We start from the raw sequence: 19,625 nt of genomic DNA, 5'->3' as shown, positions 1-19,625 counted from the left end.
AACTGGCTTTTAGGTATCAACTGCTGAAAGCCACTATAATGAGCCTTCTAACCTGTACTTGTAAATCAAGAAATTTCTGTGTCCCCTTTATAGAATTAGGACCCAGGTTGCAGAGAAAACAAGTACTCCATGCTAATGCCACAGCAGATGGGTGTTCCTCAAAATGCTAAGTAGGGTTGATCTTGGTTGGCTCTTAGGTGAGATCATCTGGAAATACTGGCGCTTTAGATTACGAAGTCAACCATTTTAGGAGAAGTCAGTAGTAAACCAAGAAAACAAATGCACATGTTCCAGTGACACTAGGAGTAGAGCTCAATTTGGAGTCTATTATCAGGACTTGTGAAAACTCCACATCCGGCCTCATAACTATACCTTACTTCTGTGGACATATGCTTTTCTAGATTGATTTCTTCATTTTTGAGATTTAACCTCATGAATCAAATTCTAAAGCTTTTGAACAGATACTTTGTAAAGCACTCTCCTTGAGCTTCTTTGGGACGGTGCATGGAGACAACAGAACAGGATTACAGGCCACGTGCTTGGGCAGATACCTGGGATGAATCTGCAAAGGGAAGCTGCTATGTGAAGATATTGTCCGCACCTTCCAAAATTCTCACAGCCCTACTTTGCATGCTATCCCAAACTAGAACTTCTCCAAGTCTACAGAAGATTTTAAAAGTATTCTGATTCTCAGTGCTGATCTCTACTTCAGGAGTGGGCAGCTTTACTGTAGAAGAGCCCACAGTTTTGCCCTACCTCACCGATTTATATAACTTTCCTCTCTTGGCTACCAAAATTCCTTGCATATTACAATATAGAAACCTTTTACAAGAGGCACAATAACGTTTATGGAAAAGAAAAAATAACAAAGGCAAATATCTATCTCCAAACTTAATGTTAAGGACGAATTCCTAAATTAGTGCAACTTAAGACATAGTACAGGCTTTGGAAGTTTTTTTGAACAGAAAATGCAGTGCTCAAATTACAGCAAGAGGAGTGGTTTTATTACCACATTTTTAGTGTCAAAATTCACAAACACTTTGAAACATCAAGAGTTAAAAAAACACTCTACATCAAAAACAAATGCAGAGCAAACTGCAGAAAAGAAAACACTCAGTAAGACTCAAACAAATTTGCTGTAGCTAGTTTAGCTGGGAAAAAAGCAAATGTCTCCATGGGAAACTGTTAAGAGGCTTCAAAACCAGCAGCAGATGCTTTTAACTGAAGGCTTCCAGTTCAGTCAGCTTGCAGCAAAACATTCGCAGTCCTGTTCCTTACATTCCTGGGACTCCAAAAAGTTCTCCCATTTCAAAATATTCCCCTTCCAAACGCAGCGCAAGAGAGCTCCACTCTCAGTTCTCACCAGTGTGCACATACTCCTCTGCTGCTTTTGAGACAGTGTTCAGATATTGCCAGCTCAAGGCAGCTAAAATCATAATGCAGGAAAAATAGAGGGGTGAATAATGGGTCCGGGAGACCAGGGTACCACTGGGTAAGCTCATGGATTGGACAGTGTTGATGATCTGTTGAGTTTTGGCGGAGGAAGGGTCTGTGCTTGGGACCTTCTGGCAGATCTAGTGAGAAAGAGAAATCATTTAAGATACCATAACTAAAGAAAGAAAATAGAAATCACGGATAATCAGTAAGTTCAAAGTATTGAACAATACATCACAGGTTAATGAAACAATTCCATTTCGCTTTTCTAGTAGAAACACATTTATGGATTGTTTGACACTGCCAGTTGATGCCATCTCACAATCTTAATTTGCAATACAATATTAAATCTGGGCTTTTTAGATCATCATTAGAGCCCCATTTTGTGTTTCCATAGGACGAGTTTGGCATATCTGTAATTTTGCTAAAGAAAAGGAAAGGAACTTGCACTGCTAGATAAAGAACAGTTGTTAAACAAGTCTGTACACAGGGCTATGTGAATTTGTGGTATTCTAATTTTTTTTGCCAAGCCAAAGCTTTAGCTATGTTTCTATGAAATAGTCACGCCTCTCTCACCTCCTCACAAACAATTCCCATGAGAAACCAGCAACCTTTTTCCATTCCTTTCTTTTTTCTCTTTCACTCCTTATTAGCTAGTGAAAAATATAAGGGACACTTGGAAGGACAAATAGCATGGAGGAGATTCGTGGGAGAGAGGATTTCATTATACCAATTCAGTCCTTTCTGCTCCATGACTTTTCCAAATCCCATGTGCTCTCCATGTTGGAAATAGTATATATTTTAGTTTACTTTTTTTTTTGAAGGAATTCATAGCAGCAAATATATGGAATAACCCCAACAGATGGTCCTTGCTTAATGACTACTTGTCAGCATTATTCAATCATATAATGGTGCTAAACGAATGGTGGTTCTGAGCCGTCCTCATACTTATGTTGGTGGCAGAGCCCCCTGCAGTCACATAATCAGAATTTTCAACCTTTGCCAGCTTCTTACAAGCAACGTCAGTGAGGAATCTGGCAAGAGGTCACAATAATGGTGACAACTCCTTCATAATCTGCAATGTTTTAATGACAGCAACTGTAAATGCTGAATTTTCATTTACAATCATGTTGAGTTATCTTCCCCTAGATTCAGTCTTAGCATGTTATTGAAGCAAAGCCATCTCCTGAATATCAAAGCTAGACCATCCTAGACCAAATCCAACCTCCTAAGCTTTACATCATGCTGTGCACTTTTACAGAGTTTCAAAGTAAAAAAGCAGGTGATTATCCATTCTAACTCAACCTTCCCCACTAAAAGGCATCAGGAACTGAATAACGAGGTTCTCCCAACTCACCTCTTCCATATACTGGTACATGATGGTTTTAACAGCCTGTATGTTAGTAGCATCCATCATCAATGTGACTGCTTGTCCCTTTCGAATCTTCACCACACCTTTGAAGATCTGTTGGTTGTTGTAGCAGGCTGCCAAAGTGGCTATAGCCATCACCTAGCAGGAAAGAGAAGATAAAGGGCTTATGATCAAGAGCAGGTGTTTGTGTAGTTGTGCACAATCAGGCTCCAAAGAAAAAAACAGCTTTTCTTTTAAAAAAAGATTATTTATGAAGATTAATATGCTGATTAATGAGTTTTATAAAATAGTCTAGAAAGTTACATGTGTAAGGACAGCTACATAAATGTGATAAAACATTTTTCCCTTCTGTTCAGTTGTGTCCAATTATTGGACATTGCCTGGACAAATCCATGCAATTTTATTGGCAAAGTTTTTCAGAAGTGGTTGCCACTGCCTCCTTTATAGGGCTGAGAAAAAATGACTGGTCCAAGGTCATTCAGCTGGCTTTGTGGCTAAGGTGGGAGTAGAACTCAGTCTTCTAGCCTGATGCCTTAACCATTACAACAAACTGGCTCTCTTTATACATACATATAAACATACAGTATATACACCCAATATTCATGGCAAGAACAGTGAATGAATAATAAATAGCAAGATGTTCAACAACAACAACAGAAAGGAATGCTATGTTCCTGGACAGATTCCTTAGGGCCTAATGGACAGGGCATCATCATGAAGTACCTCAAGAGGAATGCACCTTCTTACAAGGTAACAAACCAGAACCCCATAAAAGTCTTTGTGTTTAAGGTTTTGATACCACTGTCTAAGTAAGACAAAATCAAGTGTTTTTCAGCATGTTGTAGGAGTCTAGCCACTTTATTAGCAAGTTACATGAAACAAGTGTTATACTATGCCATAAGTACAGGTAGGCCTAAAAGGTTTTATATACACAGTAACTTGTTTTTGTTAACTTAGGTTTACAAAGTTAGTCCCAGCAATAAAATAGAAAAGACTACACGTGCCATACAAAAATGTATACATAATGCATTTTTCTATCCTTTTTCATTTTGTTAGACTCAATATGACAAATGAATAACCCAATGGTTTTTTTTTTTGTCATACTGCTATGACAATGGGTTCCCATCACATGATGAATCTCATGTCATCCAAGTCTATTTTAAAATAGCCTGATTAGTCTTCTAATCCACTATCTACTTCATGTATGCTTAGCAGAGTAAAATTATTTACTGCCTTTTTCCAGGATATTTTCTAGCCTACAACCCTAACCTTTCTAGCAATCTCTCAACCAAAATACATTAACTAAATTCAAAGCTTTTTAAGATCAACCAAGTTAGGCTTGATCTGGAATTCTAAGAGGCATTGTTGATTTGGAACTCATTCATTTAAAAATCAGATTGGTCCCCTTTTTTATTGATGATCCAGAAGATAGTTAAGACAGATCTCCTCCAAAAGGCATTTAGTAATTAATTTTGCTATTACTCCTACTCCTAAGTATTATTTTATTTACTGTGAATATTTTAACTGACTTTTTGAACTATGGTTGCTTTGTTAATCGCGAACTGCCAGGAATCCTTGATAGATTTGGCAGGATATAAATGTAATAAGTAAACAAAAGTAAAAAGACAATTCAAGTTACCTGTGGAATAGCACAGAAATTGAACACACTTTGATTCTTCAAGCGGGACAAATATGTCAAGACATCAGGAACATGATATAGGGCGTTGGTAATGAGCTCATTCATACACTGGACGGCTTTGTCAATGTTCTCCGGCTTAGCCAGATCTGACAGCTTCTTCACATACTTGCTCCAAACCTAGGAACACCAAGAGGTCAAGGTTGTTGAGGCCACTTTTGCAGAATTTCAAAATTACTGAGCACCTGAGATTTGCTGGTTTTCACAAACTAATTTTGCAGGGATTATGCTTATTGGACATGTCTGGGGTGAGATTCTACCGGTTCAGCCCGGTTCGGGTGAACTGGTATCTCCTAAGATCAGCTGTGAGGGAACCAGTTCGCTCTGACGATCAGCTGTTGTCTGTGCTTTATTTCTGGGTTTTCCAGCTCAGTTGATTCGCACAGCAGTCATCTGTTTTACACGCATGGCTTGCAGCAGAAGATGAGTTACAAATGCTGTCTGCGCGCACAAAGCACGCACTCACCAAACCGGTTGTTACACTGGTTGAATCCCACCCCTAAACATGTCTTGTCCTGAAGGCTCTTTGAGCAAATCACTGATGCCTCCAAGTAACAATGAAGATTTCCAACAATGACCCACCATTATGTAAAGTACAAATTAGATCAGAGCAACACATAATCATCCTTGTCATGTCTAATTAGCTATTCCACTCAACTAAGCTCAAAAACCTATGCTTAATCCAAGAGCAAAGTTACTGAATCTTTTATTTAGCCCCAAAAGCTTGCATGCTCTAAGTCAGGGATCCCCAATCTCTAGTCCGCAGCCTATTGGGAACCTGGCCATGCAAGTGGTGGACGAGTGCACAAAGCTTCATTTGTGCAAGCAGTGTGGGTGCATGCAGAATCATCTTTCTCCACCCCTGCCAGTTCGCGGAGCCAGAAAGGTTGGGGACCGCTGCTCTAAATCAATGTTTCACAATTTCATCAACTTTGAAATGTGTGGACTTCAACACTCCAGCTGGCTGGGGAATTCTAGAAGTTGAAATCCACACATCTTAAAGTTGTTGAGATTAGGGAACACTGTTTCAAGTTGTTATCTTCCCACAGTAACAGTGAATAATAAGTAAGCAGTCCTTTCTTTATAATTTAAAATAAGAACGCCAATTCATATTTTCCCCACTTGTTTTTGTATGCCAGACTGCTCATTATTTTTCTTCTCTACTTTGATCTTTAAAATATAGATCGTCCTCAACTTCTGACCACAATTGGGACCGGAATCTTGATCACAAAGCAGCTGTTAAACAAGATGTCCAAGTGACCACTTAGCTCAGCAACTGCAATCTTGGCTCTTCCTGTTATGGTCATTAAGTGATTCCATGGGAGTACCTCAAGGCTCTGGGAGGCTCACAGAAATTAGGCTATTGCATAGAAATTTGCTATGGGCCAGGAGGCCTTAACTGGCCACAAGGTCCATTAGTGCATGGAAACCTACCAGGGGCTTGAAGGCACAGACCTTCTCCTCACCCCACTATGTGTGGGAAATATTGTTCACTAGCTTTCTAGTTATCCCTCTCATTGATTGGACCCAGGCCTGGGGGGAGAGGACTTCCAGCCATGGGGGACAGGGAGAAGCAGCCATTAAGAAGGCCAAGACTCCAGGACCAAGGCAGCTTAGCAAGCACTAGTGGCCTACGTGAAACAGCTGAGATGAGGGGGAGAAATAAGTGCGTGTGTATGGGTAGCAGCCATAATTAGTAACCAAAACTGCAGTAACAATAGTTATAAAGAGAGACAGGATATTTCCCTGCTGCAATTAGCAGTAGGGAAGCATTAGCTCTGATATCAAGAGACAAAATTCAATCTTACTCCACCAGTCTTAGGGACAATTGGAATATCTTACATGTGAATGAAATCACCTTATATGTAGATATATGCAGCCTCAAATCCACAAGCGATCCCTGGGCAAGAAAAGTTACCCACGTATTCTACATCAATTAAACAGCATAAATCAGGATGGAATCTAGTAGCTTTTGCATGCTGTACACATTCATACCAGTGAGTTAAGACCTCTTCCTCACATCATACTTTTTTCTTTTACCTCTTTGGGCCAGAATTCTCTGCCCACCAGTTGGTCCTCCAGATAGTCCCTAATGATGTTGGTTTTCTGCAGAAAGAGTCCCATGGAGTTGGCCAATTCTACGTCGTGACCGACAACAGGATCTTCTAATTCTGAGGCAGAGAAGAGCCGGGAGAGGCCAATTCCCACCAGGCCAGCAACATAGTGGCAATACTATAGGTTGGAACATTCAGAGCTTTATTAAGATGTTTTTTTAAAAATCTAGTTCAATCCATGAAGGCTGCAGCTACCAAACTTTACAATTTCCTTCTTGAATTACTTTTGCTAAAGTAATATATGTTTTGGAGTAAATTTAAGAGCCAAAAGTTCAGCCTTTAAAACCCCAGAACCTTGCCAATACAATTCGTAGGGCTGTTCATTTTAAGAGGATGTGGTCATGATATGTCACTCAAAGTTTACAACAGATCTTGGGTGATGAAAGTTCTTTATGCCAGCCTTATGGTAATGAGAGAAGTAAATCCATATCGAAGACCAATTCCAGTTCCAAGACACCTAAAATGCAGGGATCATCTCCTTTGAGCTAAAGAAACATCCCCCAACATCAGTCTGAGTACCATTTTTCCCTGGACCTATAGAAGCTATCCACTTGTATTGTTTCTCCTTAAATATTCTGTTCCCATGCATTATACATTAAAAGCCTCACTGAATAGAAGACTTTGATGGTCTCTGTATTGTAAAGTTAATGGTTATAGCTAGTATACAGGTTTGCTAGGATACTCTCCCTCCCAACTCACTCACCTTGTCCCACTCTTTGGTAGAATTCATCTTCTTTTCCAAAAACTCTGCCATACCAAGACCCATCTTGTGACAAATGTCAGCAATCACATCTTGATAGACTTTTGCCAAATTCCGGAACTCTAGGGAAATCTAAAGGCAAGAAAAGAAATGGGATAATAAAAAATGATACATGTGTCTCTTCCTGCCTCCCCCCCCCCAAAAAAAATAATAATTTCTGAATTGATAAGCTCAAAAATGCTAGCTCATTTTAGGTTCCGTGCACGTAAAGTTAAAAATATTTCAGCAGTCCTTTAATCTTGAATTTACAACAATCAAATATCATATATATTTCCTCTGAGCAATACAGGAAATATTCTTAGAAAAGAGATATTTGGGCAAGTTATTTCTATCCAGGAGGACCAAAAGCAATGCACTCAAGTTTAAAGCAGATCATACTACTTCCAAAGAAATAATGGCAACATGATTTTTCTTACTTATATAATTAGTTCTGCAAACTTAATTAGCAAGGATACATAACTATTTGAAAGCTATTCCTTAATTGTTGCTACTTCCTTTCCTCTTGAGCGCAATGCCTACAAAAGACTCCAATTATTTAAAAAGAATACTTGTTTTGGAAATTAAATCAGTGTCAGAGTTTAATTTATATTACAAATTACATTACACAGCATGTTTTTGGCAATGTGCCATGAAAGTAAGTAACTGGCAACATCAGGCTAAAAACCCATCTAGTGACCAGCCACAAATATTCAGGAAGGTCCTAAGTATAAACATGTTCTTCAACTGTTGCCTCCTAATGTTTACCAGGGATTCTGAGGCTGGCAATAACCATTAGACCAGGGGCATCAAACTCATGGCCCGCAGGCCGGAAGCATTGCACGCTGGCCACGCCCGGTTCAGCGAAGGGCAAAAAAGTCACAATACATCACGCTGACAATGCCATGACAACATGAGAGTGTCTTGTAAATTCTTATGCATAATTCTTTTGCAGATTTTTAAAATCATTTTTCAGGCATCATAGTAATGATAACACAGAAATATACAGACATGTTTTGGGAAAAACCTTAAGTTTAATTTGTATTGTGCCTATCCAATGTATTTTGTTGTTTTCTACCAAAATTTAGCTTGAAATGAAAAGGAAGCACTTGTAATTCGCCATAAAATTTCTCAGCAGAATCCTAAACAATCCTGATAGCCACTAAAAACTACCTGGGAGGCCACTTACTACTAATTATCAACTCTGCTCCACATTACACATCCTCAATGCATGTGAGCTCAAAGAAAAAACTTACTGAATCTAGATACTCAAGTTATGTATGTTAAGTAAGGGTTGCACCAGTTTCACCAAGTATGTGATGGAAGGATTGCACCAGTTGCAATCCTTCAGGTAAGTGCACCAGTTTCTCACACATCTAATATAGTACCATGAAAAGCAAATGTATATATAAAAGCAACTGGACAGTCCTGATTTCATTTTTTTTGAAATGGTACCTCTAAAGTTCCAGGACAGGGAACTTTCACACTTCCAAACAGATGCTAATATATCTGATTTTAAGAGACTGATCTCTCTCGCACTTACTGAAGTCAGGGGAAAAGAGCCTTAGAGCAGGGATATTTTAACTGCATAAATGCATGAGAGGCACCACTCACAGTTGGAAAGTCTTCCAGCACCTGTCTGTCCTTCTCTCTGCTGTCCATAAATTTCCAGTCTGGCTGATATAAGTAGGAGTGAAAATTGTGTAACATGGGGACCTTAGCTTCAAGACTGATAGTCATGTCATCTTCCACAGTATCCAGAGCTCGGAGAACCAAATAGAAGATGCACACTGCATGGCTACAGAGAAAAGGAAAAGGATTGTTTGTGATTTAGATGCCAGAGGAAAGAGAAAAATAATTTGTTCTGTCCAACATTAATCAGTATAAAACTCCATGTCTCATTTGTTCATAGAAAAAAGCACAACATACCTGTACGGAATGAACAGCATCATTTCCCACTTAAGTCTGATGCAATTCAAAACAACTGCATTCTGTTTAAAGCCATATATTGAGCATTTAACCTGAAGCAACAGAACAGTTTGTGATAGCTGAATCTTATTTCTCCAGGCACCCACAAAGGATTAATAATAAGCATATGTTCTTCCAGGTCAAAGTACTAGATATGAAAGAAAACAAAGGAAACAACCTGCTAGGATTTGGCTCTGATCCTATTAACTGCCGACTTCAGCTATTGTCAACTGCTAATAGATTTTACACTAAAAGAATTGTGGTCTCTGCAATGAAACCTTTCTTTAAAGTTCCATGGATCGTATCATAAACTATAATAAATATAATGGTAGTAGACTGCATATACTCTATAATATTATAATAAAATGTGAACATCTCAGTAATAATAAACCCTGAATTTGCTTTCTGATTTTTATTTAAATATTCCCAACTTAAAAGAATTGGGAAAGGGTGGATTGTAGTCTATATTTACTACTTTTTGAGCACCAGTCGATGCAAATCATGGGATGTTCCCAAAATTCTAAAAGGCTTTTTCTTATGTGTAGGGTAAGGAAAGAGATCACAAACGGATTAATTTTACCACCTCCGGTAGTGGGAAAGCTTAAAGTCAATGGATAATAATTGCAGCCAGAGCCTAACTTCAGTGGATGCATATAACGAATGTTTTTCACAAGAGCTCTACCGTCTCCTGTTGAAGCTAAACCACCACCAGTCAGCAAAAACAAGAACGGGTACAAATCAGAATAGCCTAACTTTGTAAAAAGTAGATGTGTTTCATTTTTTGCTATCAGCAAATCACAACAGATTTCTTTTTCCTCCTCCGCCGGGAATTATGAGTGATGAAGATCCTCAGTATCAGGTTGGCGAATACTGCCCAAAAGTCACTCCGTTATTCCCTTTTCCCAGCAAGGAAATAAGAATCATACACGCAACAAAAACCCTCACCGTAACTCCCCGTCCAGCGCTTGGATGACGGCGGCGAAGCTCCGACTGGTTTGGTTCAAGTACTTGTAACACACCCGGAGGCTATCGCTGAGCGAGTCCTGCAAAAGGAGCAGAGGCGGAGGCGCAGCCTGAGAGAACAGAAAGCGAGGCCGCGAGCGTTGCGGGAGACGAGGGGTACCGCCGCAGGTCCGCAACCGGCCACCGCCAGTCAGGCAGGAACTCGAGCCCCCGCCGCCGCCGCCGCCTGCACGCGGTGGGGAAAAGGCCAAGGTTCGCTTGAAAAGGGACGTGGCGGCTTTGGAGCTGCAGCTGGCCATGGAAAAGGCATACAAGGCCGGAGAGGCACACGGCTAGCGGGCCACCCCTCACAGGGCCCCTCGTGCCTGGGGGCTACGGAGCATCGAAGTACTTCCGGGACGCCCCCGAAGTTAGACACGCCCCCCCGCCCCCTTTCAGATTGGTAATGTTTTTCTTCTCCTCTACGGCACAGGCCCCGCCCACCCGGCAGGGTGACGTGCATGGAGCGCCCCGCCTTCCAGGCCGAAGGAACGAGTGCTGTTATGTGCACATCGGGAGGGAAGGCTCGAAGTGCGCTTTTATCCAACCTTTCTTTCGGGGCAAATCCCGCTAAATTCAAAGCGCCTCCGCGTCGGGGAAACAAACCTTACCATCTGCCGAGTTCGCATCACATATAGGCTTATTTAGTGCCATAATACTTTTTTATTGAATAAATCCAACTAGCAAGATTTTTTTTTTTTAATCCTAAAGCATGGTTTGCAAACCACATAGCCAGCCCTTATGATGAATGTTGGAATTCCACATCGTGCTAAACCATAATATGCTTTGTTCACATTACTTGGGGTGGGGTGTGAAGCTAGCCGTGGTGGGCTTTCCAATCATGAATTGAAACAAACCTATCTTAGAAGAGTTTGTGAACCGTGCCATCCAAAATGGCAAAGGACTGATCAGCACCATCCTTGAAGAAATAATTGCTTGTAAAAGTGAAAATTAGGGCATGCAAGTAATAGTTTAAAAGGCTGTCCTGTGCAAGGGAATGAGTTGTTTTCTGCTGAAACTGACAACAGAATAAAATGCAATGTGTTGAAATTAAAGGATATTACCACTGACTTTGGGGGGAATTTTCAGAACACCTGATGGTTGGAATGGTCTACCTGAACTAGTGATAGTCTCTCCTCTCCCTTGATGGGAATTTTCAAATCAGGTCTGGATAGTCACCTAATGGGATAGCTCAGTACATCCCCTATACTGAAACAGAGTTGTACTGAAAAGCCTATTGCTCCCAACTCATACTCTATGATTTTATGCTAGCACCCAAACAACCACTGGGTCCCCTTATCCAAGTAGTAAAGGGATTGCCATAACATGCTTTAACAAAGCCAAGAAAATGCATTTGTACAACACATTAAGCTTGGTTAACCTTGACCTTGATTAGCTTTGCTCTGATCAGCAAATTGTAAATTAAGTAACTCAAAAAAATTAGTAAGAAGTGCACTGCGTGAACATGGCTCTGGAGTGAACATTTTATTGTTATCTTCCTATTTCCTTGGCCACTTTTTCCTAGCGGCAGTATAATTGCTGAATCTGAAAACAAACAAAACCACTAACTTTCCTCGAATACTGACAGAAGAGAATATTTATAACTCAGGGTTGAATTAAGGTGCCTTTGGTGGTCTCTGAGGGTGATTGTTTTCTTGCAGATGTTTCATTCTAAAAATGATAAATGGCATACATTGTAATCCAAGAAACTATAATGTATGCTATAATTGCTTTGCAAACCTAAAGCTTATTGTTTTAGTTTCCCCAATCATCTGGGGAGGAAAATTCAGTAAACAATTATCAGTCAATACTTTATCAGGATCCATCCTCTAATTTTCAATAATGTGTCATTTCCTTAGTTCTAACTAGAGAAATACATAATAGACCAATAACAGCAGCCACCACTAATAGAGATTTAATCAACTTTCATTTTAAAAAACTACATTTATTTCTTCTTCTGAATATCATCATTGGGAGCATGGATGAATTGGACAAGAAGAATTAGATCCCATTTTCTTCTACGACTTTTATTCTTGCTTCCTTTTAGCTACTTTTTAAAAGCAAAAATAAAAATTACATTGGGAACCAAGCTTCAATATCATGTAATTTTATGGAAGCAGATACACCCACACAGAGGGTAAACAAAGCTGTCTAGCATTTGTTTCCCATAAAATATGTTTTCAAAGATATTGACAAGCAAATGAACTTTTGAAAAGAACAATTCAAGAATACTAAAAGCTAGTCATATCACCTAATAAATAATGAATGCTATACATTAATTCTCCAGCTGCCTTATCCATAAAAAAAGAAACAAAAACTCTTGAGTGTTCTTGTGCCTCAGCAGAAAAAAAACTAACCAAAGGAATAAAATAAAAAGCCCAACTCACTTGATCCATTTTGGGCATTACTGTCTTGTATCCACCCATTTTAAATTTCACCAGATTGTAGATCTCCTCTGGATGACCCAGCCATCTCTTTAGCAGCTCCATTGACTTCTGCGTTGACCTGGCGAGGCAGGGACGGTGTTGCTGTTGAAGAAAGACTTTCAAGAGCAGAAGATTCCTTCTCTCCTTCTCCTGCCCCTTTTTTTCTAACTGTGCCACCTGCCTTTTGCTTCCTACCCCTCGCCCCCACTTCTAATTTCCGACGTCAATTTTTCCTCTCTCTCTCTTCATTTGGTTGCTCCTGTTTTTCTTTTCCCCCGGCTAGGGGTTTCCAGAAGCGAGGTAATTTCCCCCCGCCTCCACTACACGCCGCCTGCAATTCTATTTCACTTCTCCGACCGAGGGGAGGTTCAACCCAAAGCTATCTTCCGACCCACACCGGTTACGGTGTGTTACTTCTCTGCCAGCGTTAGTCCCCTAGCAGCAACCAATCAGCAGGCAGCACCTCCAATTCGGTAGGTTGATAGGAAGCTCGGTAGCCGCGCGGTCCTCGCACCAGGAAGACGGCAGCCAATTAAACCATTTCGGGCTGGTGTGGCGATCCGTCACTATCTCTTGGTTGGTTCAGTGCTCGGCCATAGGCGGCCTAAAATGGCAGGATTGATTTCGAAGTCGCCGGGTTTCTTAAAGGAGCCGGGCAATGTTTTTCTTTGTGCAAAGAAGGACATCAAGATATGTCGTCCTACAAATCCGGTTTGGTTAGTAATAGCAGTTATTACTCAAGGTGGTAAGATAAATCTCAAGGTTTTGCAGTCCAGATTTAGATAGTAAATGGAACAAGAATGTCCAGATGTACAAGGAGCCTTCAATATGAACTCCAGAGTTCATGTTGCAAACATCGAATGGAAAATCAGATCATGCCACAAAGGACTTTTTTTTTCTGTATAGGGTTTTTTTTTGTGTGGAAAGATCTCAAAATGTGGGTGTCTACTGTCTCCTCTGACTACTGAAGAATGTAGACCTCTCTCCACTGAAGAATTTATATAATGGGCAGAAAGAAGTGGTAGAATGGAATCTGGAGCAATTAAGTGATTCAACAGTAGATTGAAATTGATTATTTGCCATCAGGTCAGTTTGGACTCATAGCAGCTGCCTAGATTTTATCTATGATGAAAGATTGATTACCGCCACATCATTTATTTAACTTATAACTGGAATATATAATGAGAAATGTTAGACTAGAAGAGTGGAAATTACAATCACTGGGAAAAATAGCAATCACCATAAATGTTCTGATGACACTTGGATGAAGGGAAAACTTAAGGAATAGATCACTAGAACATTGTAAGTATACTGAGGGAATGCAAAAACTGACTTGCTGCTCCATATTCAAATAATTCCTGTGTCAAAAGGCAATGCCAATTCAATGGAAGTAGATGAAAAAGTTAAAATACCATCAGACTCTTATGTTTCTGGAATTAGCTAGTGGCTGAATAATGAAAAAAATTATTGAGAGTAAATTCTATAGAAATCACAAGCCATTTGTTTTAATCAAGGCGTTATTCAATTATCAGTTATCATTAATTATTTACAAACATGCAATATTATGATTTAGCATAAAATAAACCCATCTACCCATCCATTCCCTTATTTGTACATTTGCTACTTGAGATCCCCAACTTGGTGTCCTCCAAATCAATTGGCCCATAATTTTCAACAAGTTTGGTGTTTGAGGATCATAGTGTTAATGAAAACAACTGAAGGAATCCAGATTTTGGCAAATGCTTTGTTTTGACACTCTTCCCATGACCAGAATGATGGGCTCACCCTCATATACAAGCAGACTCAGCCATTGATCCACTTTTTTAAAAAAGTAATTGAAATTTAATATACTTTATCACTTGGCAATTTACTGTCTATTTATTTTACAAACATTACTTAGAAGCTGTTTTTTGCCATGGTTACAGTTGCTTATAGGTACTTGATTTCACTGTGTGAGCATTTATAAATGTAGCAAATTTGAGCTGTAGCAAATATATTTGAGAAACAAAACACTGAACAAATGTGAATATTGCAGCCCAAAGTATTTATGTATTTATTACTTTCTATAACTATCTGTCTTAATCCAACTGACTCTCTGAAAACTTGATTTCACAGACCTTACATTCATTGGATTTTGAATGACAGGAACAAAACTTTACTTTGGATTTTACATCCAAATGACTTTGGGTATCCTTTGCATTTGGATGTTATACCGTTTCCAAAACTATCTGATATCTGGCAGGATATATGTTGGTTTGTCATTTATTAGACAATTTTCAATAATATTGATTTATCAACTTGTACTTTGGCCACAAGCTAGTAGAGCAATGGATAGCTGGGCCTCTTAGGCTACATTTTTTATCTCGTATCTACAAGGATTAGGTTTCCAGTAGCACCAAGATATTTAGATTTCATAAGTAATTACAAAACAGGCTTAGAAGGTAAAACAAAACATTTTCCTTTGCTGATTTCCATTAATTGGTTTCAGTGACATTTTGTGGTTGAAGTTCCCTATTAAAGCCCACAATAGATTGTCCCCTCTACTAAAGCCTTCCTCAGTTCAGACTACACCAGGCTGGAGAGAGCAACACTTTTGTAAGGATGCAAAAAATAGATAGTGCTCTACAACATAATCTTGCAGTAAAGATGAAGTGGCTGATTATGATAAAACAGGCTGGATTCACCCTAAACTATAATGTGGAACTAAACTATAATGTATAACTTGCTTGTGGACAATATTGTAAGAACCTAAACAATTGTGGTTTATACAATAAACTATAGCTAAACAAGCTTAATGCAATTTGTGAATGCATTTGCAACAGACTTCATTTTATCTCTACCTCTGGAAGCTGGTTATGTTGCCCCCCACTCCAATTTCAAAGAGCTATTTAGAATTTCCTTCCTACACCCAATTCTTACCACTGAAAAAAAATTGTCAAGAAAAATAAACTTCACTAAAAGCCCCAGTTCCTCAAGGAGTTCTTGTGTTTGGCAAAAACATATTAGGCAGATTATAACTTCTCTTTTGTAGTCATTGAAAAGCCTTTCCCTAAATGCCCACTTGAAAGGGCATCTTAATTTCACAGAAAAGAGAAATATTTTTCCTAAAAATATGCTTGAATCACCTAATGTCAGTTTGTTCCTCCAGACAACATCTTTAAAGACTTAGTTACATCCTTATAACCTCACTCACAAATTCCCCTTCTTCAAACCATTTGACCTCTACAACAGGTTCTACATTCCTTTCTAGATTTTATTCATTTTTTTTTACCCTATGTCCAAATTCAGCCCATTCCATCATTCTCCGAACTTCTGTTTACCTCCTAGCCAAAAATAAAACAGAGGTCAAATATCTTCTACTGTGCTGCAGTAAATGAAGAGACCCGAAGTATGCAACTTAGCATTTTCCTTACCAGTGAAATACCAGAATGAGTTAGGGTTCTTCCCAATTTCTGCATTTGTCTGTTGCCATTCTTCATGTATCATTTATGTAACAAAAAGATTCTGATGAGTGACTTCTGATGATTTTGTGGACACATCATAATAGTGTTGTTGCCAACAAAAAGAAAGTAGTTTGCCATTATTTTCTCCCTGAATTTTTTTTTCAATGTCCATGTCTAGTTTGGATCCCTGTGATTCTCTGATAGTTTCCTATTCAGATGTTAACTAGAGGTAATACTGTTTAATTTCCAATCCCATAATAGGGTCAGTGTTGTCATTTGTTGAAACTTTTGCCAGTCAAGTCAGGGTGAAAACCAAAAAGAACAACCCATACAAAAATATGTGTTGCGGTATGAATATCCTAAGGTCCTAAGACAACGGTGGTATAGACAAAGGGATAGGAAATACATAATACAAATTAAGAAATAGGGGCTTTTTTCAGCTTCTAGAAATCTGTAATTGGTTTACAAAAAACTCCTGGTTTTCCATCCCATTATTTTCTTCAGCAAACTTTTAAACTTGGGGTTGACTTCTAAATTTGGCAATCTCGTGAGATTTTGGTTATTGTAATTTGACATTTGGAGAGCCTACTATGTGATGGGGACATAGATATGCCATAGAGATTCCCCAATAGTTCTTTTGCTCATGCTTCATAATGTTAAGTCTCCTTAAGATAAATGTTTGGAAGCCACAAGGTTAGACTAGGAAGTCTTTGACATACAGAATATTAATATTTCTGGTAAAAAAAATAAATGCTTCCTTTTCAATTCTTGTTTGATGAACATGATGAACACAACAAAGGCATAAACAAATATCAGTTTAAAATTATTATAAATGTTAAGTACTTTTCCCAAAATAATTTGAAATTAATCTCATGAGATATGGCAAACACTGTTAGAAACCCATTTGTTGCTGTACTTTCACGAAATGTCTATGGAGAGTCTCAGTTATCCGGGTGATAGTTGTCCCAAAGGTGCTTTTTCAAGAGGCAACTGGACTTTCTGGTTTTTATTTGAAGACGTTTCACTTCTTATCCAAGAAGCTTCTTCAGCACCGACTGGATGGTGGGGAATGGAAGGATTTAGACTCCTTGCAGACAGCTGTCCAATTGCATTATTTTAGCAAGTCATTAAGGTCACTGGAGGTTTATCTGTGTCATCAGGGTCACCTGAGTGGTGCAAATGGATATGGAGTCTTCTTAAAACTATTGAAAGGACTGTGTTGTAGATTGGAGATAGATATTTTCACTACTTTTACTATGCTGTTTGTTGAGGTATTCCCCGTTAGGAGAATGAGTGCACTCAGGGAAACGTAGCGAGAGTGATGATGAATAACACACAACCAGCATACCAGATACACTGAATAGTAAAACGTAGGTTTTACTTCCAGTAAACGGGTAAACAAAGTCCAACAAACAGTCCAAATCATACACAGTTAAAGCAGTTATTATCAGTCCAGGGATAATCCAAAAACAAAGTCCAGTATCATAAACAAAGTTCAGTAAACAGAGTTTGCTAACAGTTGCAAGACTCACAGCAATCCGAGCAGAACGACGATCAGGCAAAACAGCGAAACAGGAAATGCAAGAAGAAGAAACCAGGTTTCTGGCTCCATCTTATGACCGTTGGAGGAACCTCAGCCAGTCACAATTATAGCATTCTCTTAAAGATACAACAGTATTAAATGACTAACCTGGTTTATATATTGCCAACCCAACTGTTAGGCAACTATCATTCCTTACACTGTTGATGTTAGTTTGGGGTGCAACGCATTCCTCAGCATTTGAATATTAGGTTTTAATACTCCTTTATGTAATTGGATACTGAATTTCCTTATTGGTAGGCCCCAGTTTGTGTTGAGTTGGAAGAAAAGTTTTCAACTCCATCTCCTTGAGTTCAGGTTCCCCACAGGGCTTGAGTCCACTATTGTTCACCTTGATGACCTATGACTGCCATGCCAAATCTGCTTCGAATCATATTGTGAGGTATGTGGATGACATGGCAGTGGTAGGTCTTATCTGGGACAACAATGAAGATGCTTATAGGGAAGAGGTGAAAGCACTCTCTGGTGGACTGGTGCAATAAAAGTACCGTATTTGCCGGCGTATAAGACGACTTTTTGCCCTGAAAAACATGCCTCCAAGTGGGGGGGTCGTCTTATACGGCGAGTATATAACAAAGGTCGTCTTATACGCCGGCAAATACGTTGTTGTCACTCGGTGCAAGAGCAACGGGGCGGAGCTCCGCAACTTGCGAAGCCCTTCAAGCCCAGCCGGAGTCTCTCTTCCTCCTCCTCCCCACCCACCCACCCACCCACTCCGCTCGTGCGAGCGGACAGGCAGGCTCCAGGCTTTGCCCCATCTCTCACCTCCTTCCATCCCCTCCACCCACCCCCAGTGGCAGAAACTTCGCCGCACGTGGGGACGCAGTGGAGGGGTGGGAGAGCAGCGACGCAGCTCAAAGCTGAGAAAGCGCCATCCTTGCTTTTGTGCTTCGGGAAGAGTTCGTGTTTTTGTTTTCTCCCAGGAATGGGATGCTGCTCGTGCGATTTTCTTTGGGAATTTTCTCTTCCCGGTTTCATACGCCCAGTCGTCTTATACGCCGGCAAATACGGTAACCTGATTCTAAATGTTAACAAAACAAAGATCATTGTAGATTTTAGAAAGAGCCGGCAATCATATTCTACCCAGTATCAAGGATGCAGCTGTAGAGATGGTCAACATACTAAGCATCTGGATACTTAATGCAGATAATCTGAACTGGTCTCTTCATACATCATCCTAAGTGAAGTGTGCAAACCAGCTCCTGCATTTCCTGTGTCAGATGAGGAGAACACATCTTTATCCTTCTGTCCTGGCCACTTTTTACAGAGGCACAGTTGAGGGTGTTTTAACAAACTGCATCACTGTTTGGTTTGATGGCAGCAGTGCCTCAGAAAGTGCATATAGAGTGGTAAGGACAGCTGAGAAGATTATAGGAATCACATTTCCTGTTATTCAGGATACTTCTTATAAGTGCTATGTACTTAGAGCTCAAAGCGTTGTTAGAGAACCCACACACCCACTTTAGGTCTGTTTCTGTTGCTCTCTTCTGGGAGGAAGCTTTGAAATATTTCTAGCAGGATTACTAGATTCTGTAACAGCTTTGTTCCCTATGCCATCCATCTGGTAAACTTGTAAGATTCGTTTTTCTCACCATGTACATGTATACATCCGGACTAGACTGTGTTATTTCTCTGTGTCATATATGTCGGCATATGCATAATTTTGTATTTATACATTTAGTCATGTTTATGTAGAATATATTGCAGGTGGTGACCCTTTGAGGGCTGTATGCAACAAAATTTCATTTTAATGTATGCCGATTAGTGTACATTCAGTGACAATAAATTTATTCTAAGTTCTATCCCAATTATGTAAAAATCAGCACAAGAAACA

General features: G+C 39.6%; 1 protein-coding gene across 5 annotated transcripts; it reads right to left on the bottom strand.

Moving 5' to 3' along the window:
- Positions 1-982: 982 nt before the first annotated feature.
- FDFT1 (farnesyl-diphosphate farnesyltransferase 1) lies at positions 983-13,204 on the bottom strand. Of its 5 annotated transcripts, XM_026686014.2 has the most exons (8): positions 12,710-13,204; positions 10,266-10,363; positions 8,967-9,150; positions 7,320-7,448; positions 6,543-6,734; positions 4,446-4,622; positions 2,792-2,944; positions 983-1,574 (listed from the first exon to the last, which is right to left on the bottom strand). In XM_026686014.2, the coding sequence occupies exons 1-8, from the start codon at positions 12,809-12,811 to the stop codon at positions 1,353-1,355; spliced, it is 1,257 nt and encodes a 418-aa protein (XP_026541799.1). In that variant the 5' UTR covers positions 12,812-13,204; the 3' UTR covers positions 983-1,352. The 5 variants fall into 5 exon arrangements, with proteins under 5 accessions (XP_026541799.1, XP_026541800.1, XP_026541798.1 ...); XM_026686015.2 differs by lacking the exon at positions 10,266-10,363 and having other exon boundaries at positions 12,710-12,847; XM_026686013.2 differs by lacking the exon at positions 12,710-13,204 and having other exon boundaries at positions 10,266-10,842.
- Positions 13,205-19,625: the final 6,421 nt, after the last annotated feature.

This window comes from Notechis scutatus, chromosome 1 (genome assembly GCF_049901735.1).
Source record: "Notechis scutatus isolate UNSWTSFEM ecotype Mainland chromosome 1, rNotScu1.2, whole genome shotgun sequence".
Classification (NCBI taxonomy): domain Eukaryota; kingdom Metazoa; phylum Chordata; class Lepidosauria; order Squamata; family Elapidae; genus Notechis; species Notechis scutatus.
The sequence above is the reverse complement of the archived record's forward strand: the minus strand, read 5'-3'. Positions and strand labels throughout refer to the sequence as shown.